The 22,313-nt window shown below is 42.4% G+C and overlaps 1 protein-coding gene across 2 annotated transcripts; it reads left to right on the forward strand.

Moving 5' to 3' along the window:
- Nucleotides 1-1,609: 1,609 nt before the first annotated feature.
- LOC139536086 (serine/threonine-protein kinase 38-like) lies at nucleotides 1,610-20,782 on the forward strand. Of its 2 annotated transcripts, none has more exons than XM_071336232.1 (14): nucleotides 1,610-1,733; nucleotides 5,231-5,371; nucleotides 7,252-7,303; nucleotides 7,375-7,497; nucleotides 7,741-7,824; nucleotides 14,459-14,582; nucleotides 14,922-15,076; nucleotides 15,716-15,818; nucleotides 17,534-17,595; nucleotides 19,300-19,417; nucleotides 19,571-19,694; nucleotides 19,909-20,004; nucleotides 20,120-20,214; nucleotides 20,393-20,782. In XM_071336232.1, the coding sequence occupies exons 2-14, from the start codon at nucleotides 5,241-5,243 to the stop codon at nucleotides 20,548-20,550; spliced, it is 1,425 nt and encodes a 474-aa protein (XP_071192333.1). In that variant the 5' UTR covers nucleotides 1,610-1,733; nucleotides 5,231-5,240; the 3' UTR covers nucleotides 20,551-20,782. The 2 variants fall into 2 exon arrangements, with proteins under 2 accessions (XP_071192333.1, XP_071192334.1); XM_071336233.1 differs by having other exon boundaries at nucleotides 20,399-20,782.
- The last annotated feature ends 1,531 nt before the right edge of the window (nucleotides 20,783-22,313 follow it).

Raw genomic sequence — 22,313 nt, forward strand, 5'->3', positions numbered from 1 at the left:
CTATAGCGTAGCACAGGGTTCCCCAGCTGGCGGCCCGTGTGCAAAATTTGGCCCACAGGTGATTTTATTTGGCCCCTCAAGTTTACTGAGCAGAAAAATTATGTATTATTATTATTTTTTAAATGTTCATTGTTGGATATAAAACAAATGTAAAAACACCAGGAAATCAACTCCAATTGATTTTAAGTTAGGAAATCTGTTCCCAAGTATTTACATGAATAAGAGTGATCATATAAAATGTAAGCAATGTTTGAAATTATGTTTTAGTCAAATATGATATATGTTTAGGCTTTTTGCAGTCTACAAATGATTTGTTATTATGTTCCCATTGTTGGGGCTGAAAGACATGTAGACCTATCTTGTCAGCATATCCATAATCTTTGGTTGATGATAACACTGTCGGAAAAACACCGCCCCTTCCGTCGCAGTCGAGAACCCAGCGTGAGGTGCGTTCAAGAACGTCGAACCTGCATTTTTCATTGTGTGTAAAAAAAGACAGCATTTACAAATAATGTCATAACCTTGTTCGAGATTGAATTGTTGCGTGCCGCTGATATTTGTTAAGCGGATTTATGATAATTAAACAGTTACTGACCTGCCTTCAAACAAAATGGGCTTTCAAGGTTACTTTATTGCAGACATATCACATCACCATGATGGTAGTAGTATTACGCAGGAATAAGTATCGTTGGAAACGCACACGTTACACCCGAGACAAACAATAGACAAGAGTATCACTCAAAATAAATTATCATATGATGATCAGACCTGTACACCACGTGAATGTCAAAGGATGAAATAAGCAAATGGATAATAAAAACGAGTATGTAGGACACTTTTTGACAGGGATTGTGAATCTTTTTTTAGTAAGCATTTCACGGTAAGGTCTACTACACCTGTTGTATTCGGCGCATGTGACAAATACAATTTGAATTGATCTTTGAGGTTTCATCACATAGTAGGGTATGTTATAGTAATAGTTGAAACTGTTAGTAAAACGTTTACTGTTGACAGGAGAACAAGAGGAGACAATAGGACGAGGTGGATAATTTTATAATAAGGCCGTTTAATCACATGTAAAGATATCTTAGTAAAATCTTGCAGCAAGGCTCTTTCTGTCTGATTCCTATTGAATCGTCCGGGAAAGAGGGTAGTTTCAAGAATTGTACAGTATTATATAGACAACAAGCAAAGTAGGTAGTTCTGCGAGTCTGGCCTTCCGATTGGTCGATCTGGGTCTTGGGTAGTCCTGTACAGGCCTGGTGTCCACGTTCCATTGGTTCCTGAGATTGTTCTTTGTCTGGAGCTCCAACCCTGAGTTGTGTGTGTCTGAGTGATTGTCATGGGGGAGGGGAGTTGTGGGTGTCGTGCATGTGTCCAATGAGTCCAGCATATGTCCAATAGAAAGAGGGAGTGTGTATATTGTGTCAACCATAGCTAATGTTGAGAAGTTGTTAAAACAAGTTACCAATATCTAATACAATTCCTTACAAAACCCAAATAATTCTGCCATTCCTCTTTGAATTCTAAGGGTCAGACTATCAACATCTTCATTACCTGAATATGATCCTAGTAGCCCACCCGACCATGGCCCTGGTAAAGGCCCGGGATAATTTGGAACTCCGCGGGGAGGGGCACTTCACTTCCCGTAATTACGAGTGGATACCGAACGTCATCAGACGAGGGGAGCAGATCCGAATTGAATTTGAACGATTAATGCCATAACGGAGGAGGTGAGAGTAACATTTAATTTGACAATGATCATGTACACGTTGTAGTTGTACCACACCAACTTACTTTATGAACGTTGTTTTATTGATACTTTGCGTGCGAGATATTGAGATTTAGGCTACTTTAGGAAGTTGTGATAATGTTAGATAACGTAAGAGTAAAACAAAGGCTCCTCTCTCTTGACTGACAATCACACTGTGATCACATTAGTCTTTAATAGTAAAACAAAGGCTCTATGGTGTTTACTCCAAACGCTGTTGAGTTCCGTTTTGTACAACTACTGAAGTTGTTCATGCATCGCGGTACTTCCGTCTTGTGCGTGTGCTTCAAGTGATACAAATCGTGATAGCCACACACAGAGACCCTCGTTTTAGATTCGGTTTGAAAGTACTTTGCTGTGGATACTTTGTCTCAAATTTCTACACACAACATGAAGAAATCGGCGGATAACAAGTTAAAATTGAATTGTATTCAACATTCGCGAAAGAGACAGGGGACATATGTGTGTGTTTTGTCCATAGAATACCACAGTATGAGTCATAATACCCATAACACCTAGCGGTTAAACAAGGAAATGTTTTTCGACCATTCATTTTTGCCAAAGGGGATTTTAGAAACATTTAAAATAAGGACAGTGTTTCGTGTAGGCTTACCCTGGCGTGACGTTTTCATAACAGTTTAAATCTCTCCAGGAAGAGGTGACTCCACTGTGGAGCTTTATATAAATTAATGTGACTATGTTGTCTAAGGGACAGCATAGGAACGTCGGGGGGCTACTCCCTCTCTCAAACGTGCTGTCACTGCAAATTACTGTTGGCTACAACTATGTTAAAACCGGTTAGGAACTGTACATTATTTATAATGAGGGATACCAGGAGAAAAGTTGACCTCTGGAATGAAAATGGATGCCCCCCCCCCCCCCCCCAGGAAAATATATTTTTACCCGACCATCCCTGAACGCTTGAAAATAAGAACATGAACCCCCCCATACCCAAAATTATAATCAAAACATAAAGTGTATAGCAGAGAACATGCCTATGTTTACCCTCACTCCTAGAACAGAACAGAGCCTTACATATGAAGCTTTAGAAAATGTACTTTGTTTTGTAAGCATTACATTACAAAGTAGCCAGAAGGTTGTGGATGTGCAGACCACTGAGGACAAGGGTAGAGTTGAAAATAACTACCTTATAATAAATGACCTGCATGAATCTATCATCTTATTTGCGGTCTGAGAAAAAAATGCCTTTTATAAACGCACCTCATGCAATTGTACATGACTGGAGACAAGCAGAATTTTTTTAAATACCACAACAGAGCATGACAACAAATGATCAGATGCTGCAGCACCACAGACATTTTGATTTCTATACAGGCTGTTGTTAAAAAAGAGGATAGTCTAAGTTTGGAACTGTGCTAAAGTTGTCTAGCAATTGTAAACATTTAGAGCAGCAAAATCAGTTACAACTGAAGTATCTGATCATAAATTAATTTGGGAAAAAGCCATACATTTTTTACAAAGCAACTGCATATCATACACTGAGTATAGCAAATATATAAAAGCATAGCAGTTCCATTTAAGGACCAAATAATTGACGGCTGTGCCAGACAGGTTGCAAAATAGTCGGGAAGAGATGTTTGATGTGCTGATTCGATGGCAAAGGGTTTATGAACTGATACACAAAACAACGCTGGATTTAAACACTTTTTTCAATTTAAAATATTAAACAGAATTCTTGCAATCAAAATAATCTTATTTATTTATACACTGCTCAAAAAAATAAAGGGAACACTTAAACAACACAATGTAACTCCAAGTCAATCACACTTCTGTGAAATCAAACTGTAAATAAACAATAAATTTCACATGCTGTTGTGCAAATGGAATAGACAAAAGGTGGAAATTATAGGCAATTAGCAAGACACCCCCAATAAAGGAGTGGTTCTGCAGGTGGTGACCACAGACCACTTCTCAGTTCCTATGCTTCCTGGCTGATGTTTTGGTCACTTTTGAATGCTGGCGGTGCTTTCACTCTAGTGGTAGCATGAGACGGAGTCTACAACCCACACAAGTGGCTCAGGTAGTGCAGCTCATCCAGGATGGCACATCAATGCGAGCTGTGGCAAGAAGGTTTGCTGTGTCTGTCAGCGTAGTGTCCAGAGCATGGAGGCGCAGCCGCAGGACCGCTACCTCCGCCTTTGTGCAAGGAGGAGCACTGCCAGAGCCCTGCCGCTGAAAAACACCACCATACATCACCGTAGGGATGGTGCCAGGTTTCCTCCAGACGTGGTGCTTGGCATTCAGGCCAAAGAGTTAAATCTTGGTTTCATCAGACCAGAGTATCTTGTTTCTCATGGTCTGAGAGTCTTTAGGTGCCTTTTGGCAAACTCCAAGTGGGCTGTCATGTGCCTTTTATTGAGGAGTGGCTTCCGTCTGGCCACTCTACCATAAAGGCCTGATTGGTGGAGTGCTGCAGAGATGGTTGTCCTTCTGTAAGGTTCTCCCATGTCCACAGAGGAACTCTGTAACTCTGTGAGAGTGACCATCGGGTTCGTGGTCACCTCCCTGACCAAGGCCTTTATCCCCCAATTGCTCAGTTTGGCCGGGCAGGGAACACATTAGGAGCCATCTGTATTCCTCTATTCCTCCATACAGGTTCTTTCCAGATCCTTGATATCCCTCGTCTGCGCTTATGGGCCCCCCTCTTTAATTGAAACCACAGGTTTGAAATGGGAATAAAGTCAGGAGACTGAGATGGAAATTGCAAAATTTTGATTTTGTGGTGAATTAACAATTGGTTTGTGAATGGTGCCAATAATTGTATAGGTGACTACATGAGTGGACTAGAGAAGATCTACTTGAAGTGCCTAGGGAGTAGGTGTCCATTTGGAATCAAGCAATATTCGTGGTTATAAGCACATATCCCACCCACCCCTTCCTCCCTGCCCTAACTTTTACAAATATATTTGAGATTCTTCAAAGTAGCCACCCTTTGCTTTGATGACAGCTTTGCACCCTCATGTTCATCACACTGTATTATTGATCTACTAGTGGAACACATGAAAATATTTAGCATCCATTTTTACTGTGTTAAAATTGAATTAGAATTGAATTATGCAAAAGTCATCACACCGTATTAATGATGTAATACCTGCCATTTTGTTTGTGGAAAACTTTGCTTATATGCACTCAAAGTTCACTGTAATATAGAATAACCAATTATTTTACCCCATCTTTTAAGTTGGCATAATATGGGCATCTTTTCATGGTATGATATTTGAAAGGCGTGAATTTATGAATCAATTTGGTATCATTTTTATAGTGAATTTGTGGTTCAATTTAGCGTCATCATTTAGCGTCATCATGCTATCTATCACTCATATCCATCAGAGAGATGTGGTGACCTGCTGGAAGCTACATAATAGGGGACATCTGTAGACAGTAGGGCATAGGACACTTTACACTAATGTGTGCTCCAATTTGTGTGTGTGTGTGTAGGTAGGTAACCATGGCAACAAGGGGTCATTCCTCATGTTCCTCGATGAGTAACCACACCAAGGAGAGAGTGAACATGGCTATGGTGACCCTGGAGAACTTCTACTGTAACCTGATAGACCAGCATGAGGAGAGAGAGATGAGGTGGGTGTTCTGCACCATGCTCACACAAACTGGAACTCTGAAAAGCAAAGATGATTCCTGAAAACATGTCAGAAGCTAAGAAGGCAGCACAGTGGCTTGCCACAAACAAGAGGAGAAGAGAGTAGAGGTGTGACACATCACGTGGTCTCTCTCTGCTTAAAGCCCCACACTGCCTGGTGGAGGAAATGTGTGTGTGTGTGTGTGTGTGTGTGTGTGTGTGTGTGTGTGTGTGTGTGTGTGTGTGTGTGTGTGTGTGTGTGTGTGTGTGTGTGTGTGTGTGTGTGTTGGAGGAGTGTAACTTTATCACACCATTTCTTTATGGAAACCCCTTATTAGGAAGAGAGTATGTGTATGGTTGAGAAAAAGAAAGAGGAAGGATGAGAGAGACAGTGTTTTATACAGTTAGCTCAGGGGCTAGAAGCTGTTACAGAGGTCTGAAAAGGAAATTATGCCCAAAGCAAACTCCCAGTTACAGCCAATGTTCCCTCAAAAACATTTCGGCACTGACCAAATTTAAGGTCTGCTGAGCGCAAACTTGAATGTTGTGAAAATTCTGTGCAACTTCCGGCGCGCGTTTGCTGTGAACACTGAAGCTGTACCCGTTTGGTCAAGTTGGCTACTGTGGGTATTTGATCATAATGTAGGCCTACCAGAGTGGCCTACCATCAAAAACTATGGAGAAAATGCATCCCATAACATTTTTACATGGAAATAGCTGTTGAATTTTACAGCCTTCAGTAGCAGCCATTATGTGGTGTTCAATGTAGGCCTACATTCCATGAGACTTTTGAAAAAAACATCATGGCTTGACATTAACCTGTTTATTCCACTTGTCTTTCAGACAAGGAGGTGACTGAAAATGTTGTTGTGTTGTTTGATGCAAGAAACCACAAAATAAAATGCATCATTATTCCCATACCATTATTACAGAGAATCAGACAAATAATGCTACCGTCTGCCTATTGGCTATATAGCTTATTCAAGCCAAAATACAACACTGTTCTTTACCTGACTTGCTTTTCAAAGATGGCTAGAAATGCACATGTTTTGTGATCTTGTAAGGATCAACCACTCCCCCATTGCTGACTACAAATGATCTATAACTATGTTAATAACTTACTAACTAGTAAAGGTCAAATGTACACACCTGGCTACATGTAGCTCTAGCTTTGATCTCAAAACACGCGGCTCAACTCACGACTTCTCATGCTGTAAACACAGTCCAGTTCAAAGTGAATGGCACAGATCCATATATGGCAATGGTCTATTTGCATATAGGCCATCTGCAGGTCTTACTGGTTATGGCTTACCGGTCTGTGAAGAGTACAGGCCTCAGTTGTGCCTGTCAATGCAATAGAATCCTACTCTGTTCTGCTTACAACAAAAACTCTTGCATAGTTAGTTTTGCATGCTAAGTCTTGCATAGTTTATTTTGTTTCGGTTTGTTGCATTGAAAGTGGCTTTTATTGTGTTGATTCGATCACAATTCCCACAGTAAAGGGAAACGTTGATAGTGTTAACTAACGGGGAAAACTCTAGAAAGTTGAGTGTACTTCAATCTCGTGCTTCTCTATGCGGGCTGCTATTTCTTCTGCGAGGCAGTCCCGGGGGAGCTGTGCGCCCGCACTCACATGCAGCTTAGAGGGAACATTGGTCACAGCTCAACCTACCCACCAACGTTTATGGTTTGTTTCTCTTTGAGAATGTATGAATGGGCCATTCCAATTATGTTACCGTTCCTCCATAACTATCCTGTAGAAATGAAACAGCAGGTAGTGTAGTGATCAGTATGGAGCTGCAGGTTGGGAAGTGTCTTCCTGAATCAGCATATTTGACCCTAACCTTTGCCTCTTGACCCTCAACCCCTATTTCGTTGCCAGGCAACAGAAGCTAGAGATGGTGATGGAGGAGGAGGGGCTGCCTGATGAAGAGGTGAGTATAGTTCTAGCAGTGGCACGTGCTCACACGTGCTCACACACACTTACACACAACCTGTGTTGCAGAAGCGTATTCGGCGCTCCCAGCACGCGCGTAAGGAGACAGAGTTCCTGAGGCTGAAGAGAACCAGGCTGGGATTGGATGACTTTGAGTCCCTCAAGGTGATTGGTCGAGGAGCTTTTGGAGAGGTAAGCATACATGGAGCTATTAGAATTCTAACTAGGTTATTATTGTGTAATTAGTTACCATTTTACAATGTTACCATAGTTATCATTTCACAGTCTGAACATGAAAATCGCACAACTGCCTAATCCACTGTTTCAGAAAATGTATTGATGACGGTAGTGTAAATGCCCTTGCATTGGCTATGACCTCGTGAACTTCTTGCTGCCATGTTGGCTCAACTTTGACCTTTGTCCCCTGACTTCCAGGTGCGTCTGGTCCAGAAGAAGGACACAGGTCACATCTATGCCATGAAGATCCTGCGCAAGGCCGACATGCTGGAGAAGGAACAGGTGTGTGTGTCTCTCTCCCTCTCGGTCTCTCTTTGTCTCTCCCTCCGTCTCCCCCTTCTGTCTCTCCGTCTTTCCCTTCTGTCTCTCTCTGTCTGTCTCTCTCTCTCCGTCTCGCTCTCTGTCTCTCAATACAATTTGGTTTATTGGCATGACGTAACAATGTACATATTGCCAAACTTACTTTGGAGATTTACAATATTGTCAACGAGACAAGAGTAACAACAATAATCAAGGGTCAAAATAACCATACGTTGAACAATAGCAATAAGCATAAAGGACATGTGCATGTTGGTTGGTCTGCCAGACACTGTCCCTCATCTTATGGCAGGCAGCAATGTAGTGCGCTGCCAACCCACAGCTCTCTGCGTCCTCCCCCAACAGGACGGGTAGCCTATTCTCATCAGAGAGGTCTTTGAAACCTTGAATAAGGGTTTCAAATTTGGGGAAATTACACTCTCTAATTGTTTAATTTTTTTTTTAATTGTCAGGAAATGCAGCTCTGTCTCAGGTTCTGCTGTGGTGCAGTGGTTGCACAGCCTTTTCTCTACAGGGAGCCAGGTTTTCCTGTGTCTACCCTTCTCAATGGCAAGGCTGTGCTCACTGAGCCTGTACTTTGTCAAGGTTTTGATCAGTATCCATAGTTAAATAGTTAGCCACGGTGAACTGTCGATTTAGGGCCAGATAGCACTGCATTTTGCTTTGTGCTTGTGTTTCCCAATAAGCAATGTAGTTTTATTTTGACTGTGTTGTAATTTGGTTTATTCTGATTGACTGGATGTTCTGGTCCTGAGGCTTCAGTGTGTTAGTAGAATAGGTTTGTGAACAGCCCCAGGACCAGCTGGATGAGGGTACTCTTTTCTTTGCTCAGCTCTTGGCATTGCAGGGCTTGGTAATGATATGAGAGGGGGTCACTGTATTTTAGATTTTTCTAAAACCTATTTGCTCTTTTTTTAGTTTTTATTATTAGTGGGTGTTGGCCTAGTTCTGGCCTGCATGCATTGTTTGTAGTTTTAAAGTGCAATTGGTTCAATGACACATTCAATTAGTTTTAGCCAAATATTAATAGGTAATAGGTATTTCAAATATTAATAGGTATTTCAATTAGAATTTGCTTTTTTTATGGAAAATGTTTTTTTTTTACCCCTTTTTCTCCCCAATTTCGTGGTATCCAATTGGTAGTGTCCTTTATGGTTAAAGAATTCTGTTGTTTTCTTGCCAATTTTAATGCTGCACGTATTGACAGTATACATTGATTTAATTATGTCATATATTTTACCCCCTACACCATTTTCAATACTTTTGTAGAACAGTCCTGTATGCCATATAGAGTCAAATGCTTTTTGGAAGTCGATAAAGCAAGTGTATATTTTGGTATTATTTTGGTGGACATGTTTATCTATCAGGGTGTCTATGGTGTCTATATGATCGGTCATGCAATGTTTTGGTATAAATTCAATTTGGCTTTTACTCAAGACATTGTGCTTATAAAGGAAGTTTAGAACTCTTACATGTATAATACTACAGAAAACCTTCCCCAGGTTACTGTTCACACAAATGCCTCTGTAATTGTTAGGGTCAAATTTGTCTCCGTTCTTAAAGATTGGGGTATGAGTCCTTGATTCCAGATATCAGGGAAATAACCTACACTCAGTATCAAATTAAACAGTTTTAATATAGCCAATTGAAATGTTGCACTAGTGAGTTTGAGCATCTCGTTTAGGATGCCATCAGGTCTGCATGCTTTTTTAGATTTTGTGGGCCTGAAGTTTCTTATTGAGCATCTGGTCAGAAATTGGGGAGTCCAATGGATTTTCATTGTCCTTTATAGCATTTTCTAATCCATTCAACTTCTCATGAATTTGGCGTTGTTCTGCATTTGTGTCAATTTGAACAGTGTTTTAAAATGGGTTGTCCATTTTGTATCGCTAATTCCTCTAGTTTCGATTTTTATTTAGGTTTTTCCAATTTTCCAGAAGTTGATGTGTTTATGGACTCCTCAATTAGTGTCAGCTGTTGTACTGTGCTTTTTTGGTTACGAGTGTACGTTTATAGAGTTTTAAAGTCTCACAGTAATTAAGGCGTAATCCACAATTATTTGAGTCTCTGTGCCTTTGGTTGGATAGTGTTCTAAGTTTTTTCCTTATACTTTTACAATCTGCCTCAAACCAGTTGTCATCTGTGGTCTTTTTGGGTTTAAAAAAAAAATCAATATCAGTTGTGCTTCTTTTGCAGTTTGCCTGAATATATAGTTTTCTTTACTGTGAGTGGGTGTGGTATCCAGAAAATTATCTAACAGTGTTTGGATTTTTTGGTTACTGGTTGCTTTCTGGTATTCGTCTGAGCTGTGAATGTGTGGTTATTTCCATGTCTGTTTTTTTGAGGAACAAGGTAATTTGGCTGTGATCAGGCAGAGGTGTTAGTGGCTTGACGGTAAATGAGCTGAGAGAGAAAGGGTCAATGTCTGTAATCATATAGTCTACTATGCTGTGGCCAAGAAGTGAGCAATAGGGTAATCTCCCCAAAGAGTACTCCCATAACCCACCATTGACTAAGTACAGACCCAGGCTTCGAAAGCTTCAACAGATCACTTCCGTTTTTGTTGATGGTGCTGTCACTGTTGTTTCTATGGGGGAGATTAAGACAGTTAGAAACAGTATGGCCTGTAATAAAGCTGTCCCCTCTTGTGGTCGTTAGATCAGGTAATGTTCCTGTGTGCACATTTGTGTCCCCACAGATGAGCACATTTTCCTGAGCCTGGAAATGGCACGTCTGTTCCTCAAGGGTGGGGAATATCTCTTTTTTTCTCCAGTTTTAACCGAATGTGATATTTACAAATTGAGGGGATCAATTAGATTTAGTGGTTCGGATTTGTACCAAACAATCAATCCTCCAGAGTCTCTGCCTCTATTGACAGAGCTGTGTTTCTGTGATGGCACAATTACCTCTCTGTAGCCTGTGGGACAGTGAGTGACAATGTCAGCCTTACACCATGTCTCCTGCAGAATGATGACGTCAACATCTTTAAGATTTAACTCCAGTGCTAAACTCTTCAGTCCAAAGGTTGATGAGTTTAGGCCCTGAATGTTCCACATACTAACTGATAGTGATCTCATGTTGCAAAAAGAAAGAATAGCACAGTCAGAACTACAGTTACTACTAAGTTGTTCAGAGTGAGATAATGGATAACAGAAAACATCTAACTCTTTTTCTTCTCCCGATTCATTGAACAAGTAAACTTCTAGTACAATGTGTGTCTGTGTGTGTGTCTGTGTGTGTGTCTGTGTGTGTGTGTCTGTGTCTGTGTGTGTGTCTGTGTGTGTGTGTGTCTGTGTGTGTGTGTGTCTGTGTGTGTGTGTGTCTGTGTGTGTGTGTGTCTGTGTGTCTGTGTGTCTGTGTGTGTGTCTGTGTGTGTGTGTGTGTCTGTGTGTGTGTCTGTGTGTGCGCATCAGTGCACATGTATTGAGGAAGCTGTTTAATCTCACTCAGTCCTACAGAGTTCTCTTGTCCAGGTGGTCGTGCAGGTGCTCTGGGGTGATTGTTGGGTGGTGAGCAATGTGCACGTTTCTGAGTAGGCCACACCCTCTGGTGATGTCAGCGTTGACTTTCTGAATGGTACGGAGATGAAAGTCTTTGCGGGGCAGCAGAGTGGAGATGGTGATGTGGGAGTTGGGGAACCCCTCAGAGGCCCTCTCTGCTACTCTGTTGACCAGGCTGCCTACTCTCTCCTGCTCCTCTCTCTGCTACTCTGTTGACCAGGCTGCCTACTCTCTCCTGCTCCTCTCTCTGCTACTCTGTTGACCAGGCTGCCTACTCTCTCCTGATCCTCTCTCTGCTACTCTGTTGACCAGGCTGCCTACTCTCTCCTGATCCTCTCTCTGCTACTCTGTTGACCAGGCTGCCTACTCTCTCCTGCTCCTCTCTCTGCTACTCTATAGACCAGGCTGCCTACTCTCTCCTGCTCCTCTCTCTGCTACTCTGTTGACCAGGCTGCCTACTCTCTCCTGCTCCTCTCGCAGGTTGTTGGTGCCGGTGTGAATAATAATGTGGCCTGGTGTGCCAAAGTCAGGCTGGGACAGGTTGTGGAGTGCATCCTGTGTTTTTGGGCACCATACTTTGGACACCTTGTGGTGGAGGAAGAGTTTATCTTCTTGTATGAATTTCCCATTTGAGTCAATGAGGATGGCCACCTCAGTGGGTTTTACCAGAGTAGTGCGTTTACGGTCTGGGGCTGGAGTACACAGGGCCTGTGTACATGGAGGGGTGTGTGGGGGTGTATTAGGGGGGACCAGAGAGCTTCTCTCTGTTGTAGGTGTCCCCATGTGAGCCTCCTTGTTGACTGGAGGTGTGGGTAAAGGGTGGTCGGCATGGGGGGGGGGGGGGCTGCAGCTTCTCTAGGAGTCTCTACAGTCTGTTCTCAATTTTTTATTTTTTTCCCTTTATTTAACCAGGTAGGGCAGTTGAGAACAAGTTATAATTTACAACTGTGACCTGGCCAAGATAAAGCAAAGCAGTGTGACACAGACAACAACACAGAGTTACACATGGAGTAAACAATAAACAAGCCAATAACACAATAAACAAGTCAATGACACAGTAGAAAAAAGAAAGTCTATATACAGTGTGTGCAAAAGGCATGAGGAGGAAGGAAATAAATAGGCCATAGGAGCGAATAATTACAATTTAGCAGAGTAACACTGGAGTGATAAATGAGCAGATGATGATGTGCAAGTAGAGATACTGGTGTGCAAAAGAGCAGAAAAGTAAATAAAATCAAATCAATATGGGGATGAGGTAGGTAGATTGGATGGGCTATTTACAGATGCTGCAGCACCCTCTTGATGACCGACAACTCCTCCTTTACCTGCATCTCCTCATGGTGGTAGTAGGGTTAGATACACACAGACCACATAGACAGCACGAGAGGAATGTACACCACAACGGAGGTAGAGGAATGTACACCACAACGGTGAGAGAGGAATGTACACCACAACGGTGAGAGAGGAATGTACACCACAACGGTGAGAGAGGAATGTACACCACAACGGTGAGAGAGGAATGTACACCACAATGGTGAGAGAGGAATGTACACCACAATGGTGAGAGAGGAATGTACACCACCATGGTGAGAGAGGAATGTACACCACCATGGTGAGAGAGGAATGTACACCACCATGGTGAGAGAGGAATGTACACCACAACGGTGAGAGAGGAATGTACACCACAACGGTGAGAGAGGAATGTACACCACCATGGTGAGAGAGGAATGTACACCACAACGGTGAGAGAGGAATGTACACCACAACGGTGAGAGAGGAATGTACACCACAACGGTGAGAGAGGGATGTACACCACAACGGTGAGAGAGGGATGTACACCACAACGGTGAGAGAGGGATGTACACCACAACGGTGAGAGAGGAATAGAGACAGTTCGTGAAATTATGCCTTATCTACTTTGGAGAACTAGTCAAATGATTTTGTCAAGCCAGCTCTGCAGCATACTTAGGCAGGCTAAGCTAGCTAAATATGATGACTAATGACAGTACAGTATGGAGAGCACACAGAGATACCGTTGTCTGGCTGGCTGGCTGCTACTGCCTGAGCAGAGAGAACGTCTGGCTGGCTGGTTGCTACTGCCTGAGCAGAGAGAACGTCTGGCTGGCTGGTTGCTACTGCCTGAGCAGAGATAACGTTGGCTGGCTGGTTGCTACTGCCTGAGCAGAGAGAACGTCTGGCTGGCTGGTTGCTACTGCCTGAGCAGAGATACCGTTGTCTGGCTGGCTGGTTGCTACTGCCTGAGCAGAGAGAACGTCTGGCTGGCTGGTTGCTACTGCCTGAGCAGAGAGAACGTCTGGCTGGCTGGTTGCTACTGCCTGAGCAGAGATAACGTTGGCTGGCTGGCTGCTACTGCCTGAGCAGAGATAACGTTGTCTGGCTGGCTGCTACTGCCTGAGCAGAGATAACGTTGTCTGGCTGGCTGGCTGGCTGCTACTGCCTGAGCAGAGAGAACGTTGTCTGGCTGACTGGTTGCTACTGCCTGAGCAGAGATAACGTTGTCTGGCTGGCTGGTTGCTTCTGCCTGAGCAGAGATAACGCTGTCTGGCTGGCTGGTTGCTACTGCCTGAGCAGAGATAACGTTGTCTGGCTGGCTGGTTGCTACTGCCTGTGCAGAGATATCGTTGTCTGGCTGGCTGGTTGATCCTGCCTGAGTAGAGATAACGTTGTCTGGCTGGCTGGTTGCTCCTGCCTGAGCGGAGATGATGACTTTTTAAGGAATGGAAAATAATAAAGTAATCAAATAAAAAGGAAGTTATACACACAACTGAAATATTGTAATTATTGATGTCTGCCCAGTGTGGACCTGACAGAGACAATGGAAAACTGTCAATGTTTTGGCAGTTAAATGTTCAATATTTTTGCCTTTGGAATTCCCATAAATAAATCTGAAATTGTTTTAATGTCATTATTTCTTAATTCATTTCATGTTTAAAAATAATCGTAACCAAAACTATTTTTTTTAAATAATCGAACTGAAAACAAACCGACCTCAAAAAGCACTAATCGATCAGTGCTAATGAGTGTAGAGAGAATATGTCTGTTAATGTTGCGTGATCTGTGTTGTATTTCTATGTTAGGTGGGCCATATCCGGGCTGAGAGGGACATCCTGGTGCAGGCAGACAGTCTGTGGGTGGTCAAGATGTTCTACAGCTTCCAGGACAAGATTAACCTCTACCTACTCATGGAGTTCCTACCTGGAGGTCAGTGGAGGCTGGTGGGAGGAGCATGGCTGGAAAGTAATGCATGGAAGGTATCAAACACATCAAGCATATGAAACCACATGTTCGACTCCGTTCCATGCATTACATTCCAACCATTACAATGAGCTCATCCTCCTATAGCTCCTTCCACCAGCCTCCACTGCTGGAGGTGTGTGTGTGTGTGTGTGTGTGTGTGTGTGTGTGTGTGTGTGTGTGTGTGTGTGTGTGTGTGTGTGTGTGTGTGTGTGTGTGTGTGTGTGTGTGTGTGTGTGTGTGTGTGTGTGTGTGTGTGTGTGTTTGCAGTCGTGTGTGTGATGGTCTGTGTGACATCCCCTGCAGGTGACATGATGACGTTGCTGATGAAGAAGGATACTCTGTCAGAGGAGGAGACTCAGTTCTATGTGGCTGAGACGGTCCTGGCAATAGACTCTATACACCAGATGGGCTTCATACACAGAGACATCAAACCTGACAATGTACTGCTGGACTCTAAGGTACACATACACACTACCTGGTTGAAATGACATCATTACAAACAGGTTTAAATATGGTTGAAATGACATCATTACACACAGGTTTAAATATGGTTGAAATGACATCATTACAAACAGGTTTAAATATGGTTGAAATGACATCATTACACACAGGTTTAAATATGGTTGAAATGACATCATTACACACAGGTTTAAATATGGTTGAAATGACATCATTACACACAGGTTTAAATATGGTTGAAATGACATCATTACACACAGGTTTAAATATGGTTGAAATGACATCATTACACACAGGTTTAAATATGGTTGAAATGACATCATTACACACAGGTTTAAATATGGTTGAAATGACATCATTACACACAGGTTTAAATATGGTTGAAATGACATCATTACACACAGGTTTAAATATGGTTGAAATGACATCATTACACACACACAGACAGGAGAGTGACATCAGCATTATAGTGTGGTGATCTGTCTGTCGACCCTGTCTAGATTCATAAATCCACACACACAGTTTCACAGTCGCCACAGGAAGTGTGATTTCAGAAACACTCTCTGGTGTTGTCACACAGTATTACTGAAACATCACCAGGAAGTAGTGTAGCACAACTAACCGTGTGTGTTTTCCAGGGCCATGTGAAGCTGTCAGACTTTGGCCTGTGTACAGGGTTGAAGAAAGCCCATCGGACAGAGTTCTACAGGAACCTCAACCACAGCATCTCCAATGACTTCAGTGAGTACAACAATAAAGCCATACGTGATTAATTTCATTTGATAAAACTATACAACTTACAGTATACAGTGCCTTCAGAAAGTATTCAGTATTTCCCAGCCTGAATATAAAATGGATTGAATTTAGATTTTTTGTCGTAGGCCTAAACACACAATACCCCATAATGTCAAAGCGGAATAATTTTTTATTTTTTACAAGTTAATGAAAAGCTGAAATAAGTATTCAACCCCTTTGTTACGGCAAATAAGTTCAGGAATACAAATTTGCTTAACAAGTCACATTATAAGTTGCATGGACTCAATAATAGTGTTTAACATGATTTTTGAATGACTACCTCATCTCTGTACCCACACATACAATTATCTGTAGGTCCCTCAGTTGAGCAGTGAATTTCAGACACAGATTCAAATAACGACCAGGGAGGTTTTCCAATGCCTCGCAATGAAGGGCACCTATTGGTAGATGGGTAAAAAAAAAAAAGCAGACATTGAATATATATATATTTTTTAACTAGGCAAGTCAGTTAAGAACAAATTCTTATTTACAAAGGTGGCCTACACCGGCCAAACTCAGGTGATGGTGGGCCAGCTGCGCGCCGCCCTATGGGACTCCCAATCACAGCTGGTTGTGATACAGTCTGTATTTGAACCAGGTTGTCTTAGACCACTGCGCCATTTGGGAGCCCTTTGTGCATGGTGAAGTTATTAATTACACTTTGGATGGTGTGTCAGTACACCCAGTCACTACAAAGATAGTAACTCTAACTCAGTTGCCGGAGAGGAAGGAAACCGCTCAGGGATTTCACCACGAGGCCAATGGTGACTTTAAAACAGTTGCAGAGTTTAATGGCTGTGATAGGAGAAAACTGAGGATGGATCAGCAACATTGTACTTACTCCACAATACTAACCTAAATTACAGAATGAAAAGAAGGAAGCCTGTACAGAATACAAACATGCATCCTGTTTGCTAAAAGGCATTAAAGTAATACTGCAAAACATTTGGCAAAGCAATTCACTTTTTGTCCTGAGTACAAAGTGTTATGTCTGGGGCAAATACAACACACAATACACTCTCCATATTTTCAGGCATAGTGGTGGTTGCGTCATATTATAGGTATGCTTGTAAAGGACTGTGTATTTTTTCAGGATAAAAAATAAACTAAATGGAGCTAAGCACAGGCAAAATCCTAGGAAAACCTGGTTCAGGCTGCTTTCCAAACACAAGGCCAAATCTACACTGGAGTTGCTTACCGAGGACAGTGAATGATCCTGAGCGGCCGAGTTACAGTTTTGAAAATGTTTGTCTAGCAATTCATTTTGAAAAGGATAATGGGAAAATATTGTACAGGTGTGCAAAGCTCTTAGAGACTTACCCAGAAGACTCACAGCTGTAATCGCTGCCAAAGGTGATTCTAACATGGACTGACTTAAGTGAATTATACATTTCTGTATTTCATTTTCAATAAATCTACAAACATTTCTAAATACATTTTGTTCACATTTTCATTATGGGAAATTGTGTGTAAATTAGTGAGAAAAACAATCTATTTAATTAATTTTGAATTCCGGCTGTGACACATCAAAATGTGGAATAAGTCAAGGAGTATGAATACTTTCTGAAGGCACTTATTTGTCATGATTTGTCGTACATTTTCCACCTATGTGTGTAGTTGTAATTGAGTTGTGCCTGAGACTAATAATATTTTCTTTACAGCATCTCAGTACATGAACTCCAAGAGGAAAGCAGAGACCTGGAAGAGGAACAGACGACAGCTGGTGGGTGTCATGGAGCTCTGGATACCTTCAGTTACTACTCAGCTGGAGGATCGGTCTTTACCTTAAACCTCCTCATAAACACAACAGGGATGACTGTAGTATAAGGTTTCACAATGACCTCTGTTTTTTAAACGTGTTGGTTGTGTTTATTTACTCATAGGAAAAAGTGTTCTCTCATGTGAAAGAGTATAGCAGCTCCAAAGAAAAGGCATTTTGTCACGCTAGAGAGCCTGTTGTTCGGTAGAGACTAGTCTCTGGATGAAGTGAGGAAGGCCAGCGTAGGAGCACAGACACACTACAGTACACATCTGGTGTGCAGGTGGTTGGAGTCCTGTCCTTGTTAGGGGATATACAGCACACTCACTGTTACGTCAGTTACATTTCCGCAGCAAGTGTATGGCATCGTTAGAGAAACGTCTGGGGTCGACTCCATTTTAATTTGGTAAATTCAGGACTTTTCTGGTAATGCGAATTTAACTTGTGAGCTACAGGTTGTTTTACTGTCTGGGCTATGGAGGTTGTTTTACTGTCTGGGCTATGGAGGTTGTTTTACTGTCTGGGCTATGGAGGTTGTTTTACTGTCTGGGCTATGGAGGTTGTTTTACTGTCTGGGCTATGGAGGTTGTTTTACTGTCTGGGCTATGGAGGTTGTTTTACTGTCTGGGCTATGGAGGTTGTTTTACTGTCTGGGCTATGGAGGTTGTTTTACTGTCTGGACTATGGAGGTTGTTTTACTGTCTGGGCTATGGAGGTTGTTTTACTGTCTGGGCTATGGAGGTTGTTTTACTGTCTGGGCTATGGAGGTTGTTTTACTGTCTGGGCTATGGAGGTTGTTTTACTGTCTGGGCTATGGAGGTTGTTTTACTGTCTGGGCTATGGAGATTGTTTTACTGTCTGGGCTATGGAGATTGTTTTACTGTCTGGGCTATGGAGGTTGTTTTACTGTCTGGGCTATGGAGGTTGTTTTACTGTCTGGGCTATGGAGATTGTTTTACTGTCTGGGCTATGGAGGTTGTTTTACTGTCTGGGCTCTGGAGGTTGTTTTACTGTCTGGGCTATGGAGGTTGTTTTACTGTCTGGACTATGGAGGTTGTTTTACTGTCTGGACTATGGAGGTTGTTTTACTGTCTGGGCTATGGAGGTAAAGTCACATCCTTCCCAGTCTAAATGTGGCGCGCCAGTTCGCATATATATTATGACGAGATTTTGATGTTCGGAAGATTTTTTTCCGACTAAGACCTCCTCTGCAAAAACGTCAACATCTATTACAGATTTCTTGATTTACTATTTTGAGGAAGTGTTACTGGCTATATTGTTGCTATGGCGTCTCAAGAGGGTCATACAGTAATATTGCAGTAAGAACCTAGTCTGCAGGCACCTTAACCCTCTCTCCTCTCTACTCATCTCCCTCTCTCCTTTCCCCCCTGTCCTCTCCCCTCTCTCCTTTCCCCTCTGTCCTCTCCCTCTCCTTTCCCTTCTCTCCTCTCCCCTCTCTCCTTTCCCCTCTGTCCTCTCCCTCTCCTTTCCCTTCTCTCCTTTCCCTTCTCTCCTCTCCCCTCTCTCCTTTCCCCTCTGTCCTCTCCCTCTCCTTTCCCTTCTCTCCTCTCCCCTCTCTCCTTTCCCCTCTGTCCTTTCCTTTCCCTTCTCTCCTCTCCCTCTCTTCTTTCTCCTCTCCCTCTCTCCTCTCCTCTCACCATTTCTCAGGCATTCTCCACTGTGGGAACTCCAGACTACATTGCCCCAGAAGTGTTCATGCAGACCGGATACAACAAGCTCTGTGATTGGTGGAGCCTGGGGGTCATCATGTATGAGATGTTGATTGGTAGGAGGGATATCTGTTGATTGGAAACACAGGCCCTAACTTAAGAGTGGCATTAGTAACTGAAACATTTGTGTAAATCATGCATTGATGTCAGTTTGATGCATGTTATGATTGAATTAGGATTGCTGTCTAAATGTCCCTCTCTATCTCCAGGCTACCCCCCGTTCTGTTCAGAGACGCCCCAGGAAACCTATAAGAAAGTGATGAACTGGAAGGAGACTCTGGTGTTCCCTCCAGAAGTACCTATCTCAGAGAGGGCCAAGGACCTCATCCTCAGGTCAGCACCAGTACTACATATCAACATGTTGAAAAATAGAGCGAGATGAATAAGCATTCTGTAGCTTACTGTACAGCATGTTGCTCTTGACAAGAATGAACATCAACTAAATGGTTACAATGTAATCTCAAGCTAGTTCTGTATCCATGGCAAGCACACTTCTATATCCCTCTGGTTGTTCTCAGGATCTAAACATGTCTATTATACTGCTTAGGTTTTGCTGTGAGGGAGACCATCGGATCGGGGCGACAGGAGTGGAGGAGATCAAGAGAAACCTGTTTTTTGAGGGAGTTGATTATGACCACATCAGGTACACAGGGACTACTTACAAGGAACAGTTTATATCTAAATCAATGAGGTTTTTATACCTCAGTGGTCCAAATGTCCAGGCCTCACTACAGTTTTGCGTTTATCACCCATCACAGGGAGAGACCTGCAGCGATCCCCATTGAGATTAAAAGCATTGACGACACGTCAAACTTCGATGAGTTCCCTGAGTCAGACATCCTTTCACCAACAGGTGAGAGAAAGACAGACAGTTTCAGCAGAAACTATTTTCCTGTGTCTCAGTTGATTATTATTCTGACTGTGTGTGTGTGGTTGTACAGTATACCCTGTGACTATCAACTATAAAGCTCTCTCCCTTTCTCCTTATCTATTCACACTTCCTCCTTCCTCTCCCTCTTCTCTCTCCCAAGCTGCAGCAGCACCCACCAAGTCCCCAGCAGCAGCAGCTGCAGCGGAGGCTGACTATAAGAATAAGGACTGGGTCTTTATCAACTACACCTACAAGCGCTTTGAGGGCCTGACAGCCAGGGGAGCCATCCCTTCCTACATGAAGGGAAGTAAAAGATGAACTGTGACCCTATAACTTGCGCTGCAATGGCCCCCTGAACCCCTCACCTCCCCACAACACCCAGATGTCTTCACTTCACTGTTCTATTTCATATTACCACAAATATGAAAAAAGTAAAATATCAGTTTATTTCGACCGTTCAGTTAAGCTGTGTTTATGGGGTAAGTATATTCCCTGCTGGCCTCCTGAACCAGGATTCATTATACCCAGTGAATAAATGGTTGTGACCACTGTTTGGCCTTTCTGCGAATGTAAAACTTGATCTTAGAAACCGGGATAGCAGCTTTGATTGAGTAGGACCCAATGTCTCAAAGCTGAAGCCTAGCTCTAACTTTCCCAGCAGCACTGAACAGCCTTAGAGCTGCCCCCTTTGTGCCCCTCCAGAACCTTCTCCCCATTCCTCTCCTCAACCAGTCATACTGTTCATAGGAAAACGTCTCTACTGTTCTCTGGGAGCTGGCAGGTTCCCAGTAGTCTGTATCACTTCCCCTGTGATGTCATCAGATCACTGCTTGCCTTCAAGGGAGGAGTTAGAGGATTGCTATTTTTAGGGTTCTATTTTGGTTTTTTTTGTGATGTCACCAGTTAGTGAGTGAGAATTTTCAACAAAGGACAGAAAATTCCATCGTGGTCTTGCTACTCCTCTAGAAATATAAGCAAGAACCACTTCTCCTTTACTGCCTTTGTTGTGCCCAGTTATCTATCTTCTCTAATTTTGTATAATACAGACATTTTCAATACGTTTGATTCTTAATGCTGTTGGATTGAAATAGTATTAGTTTTCAGGGATATAACTAATGCTGCTTGTGTGTGTGTATGTTGAGCTGTCTGAATGACACTGCCTTGAAACAAGTTAACATGTCTATTTCTGTGCCTTACCCAAAGAACTACAGGAGCTGTACATTAGTTTAACATTTGAATCCCCCCCTTTTTAATGTCAAGTTGTTTCTATGCATGATGGAAAGATCTGGAAGTCACTCTCACAACTTACTTACTTGATTTTTTTTACAGCTTGTCTTTCTAAAGCTGGTATTTAAAGAAAGGATTCTTATTTTAGTCTTCAGTTTTTTTCCATGTAGTATTTTGAACTCCCAGAGGTACCACTGCTTTATGAATAACGCTGGTTATTCAGGAATTTCGTGTACATTTTTAAAACTTCCCTAAATATGGAATTTCAACTTTCACATATGTGTTTTATAGCACTTTCAGGTGTGTGTGTGTGTGTGTGTGTGTGTGTGTGTGTGTGTGTGTGTGTGTGTGTGTGTGTGTGTGTGTGTGTGTGTGTGTGTGTGTGTGTGTGTGTGTGTGTGTGTGTGTGTGTGTGTGTGTGTGTGTGTGTGTGTAAACTTGGTCTCACTTTACTGGAGTAACTACAGGAGACATTACTAGAGTAACTAGTAAATCATCTAGTTACTATGCCATCTGGATGTAGTACAGCTATGGAACACTAACCATTTGTTCTAAGTCTTAGAATTTTCAAGAGAATACAATGCTAAGTGCTATGTAACTTCTTATACTTAAAGGTAATTACAAAAGGTAATTGCCATATAGTTACCCAGAAATAATACCTTTGTAAAGTGTTGCTAGAATAATTTTTCTTTCCAGATGGACGACTGAATGACGTTGAAGTGTAGTTTTCCACTCATTCTAGTTTTCACTCGTGTGCTTTATGGTGTTTTTGTTGCTGGAGAAGTAAGCCCTGAGCAGCTGCTTAGAATGATAGACACACAGGCTGTGTTTACACAGGCAGCGCAATTCTGGTA

The sequence above is a fragment of the Salvelinus alpinus genome, chromosome 12, assembly GCF_045679555.1.
Source record: "Salvelinus alpinus chromosome 12, SLU_Salpinus.1, whole genome shotgun sequence".
NCBI classification, from domain to species: Eukaryota; Metazoa; Chordata; class Actinopteri; order Salmoniformes; family Salmonidae; genus Salvelinus; species Salvelinus alpinus.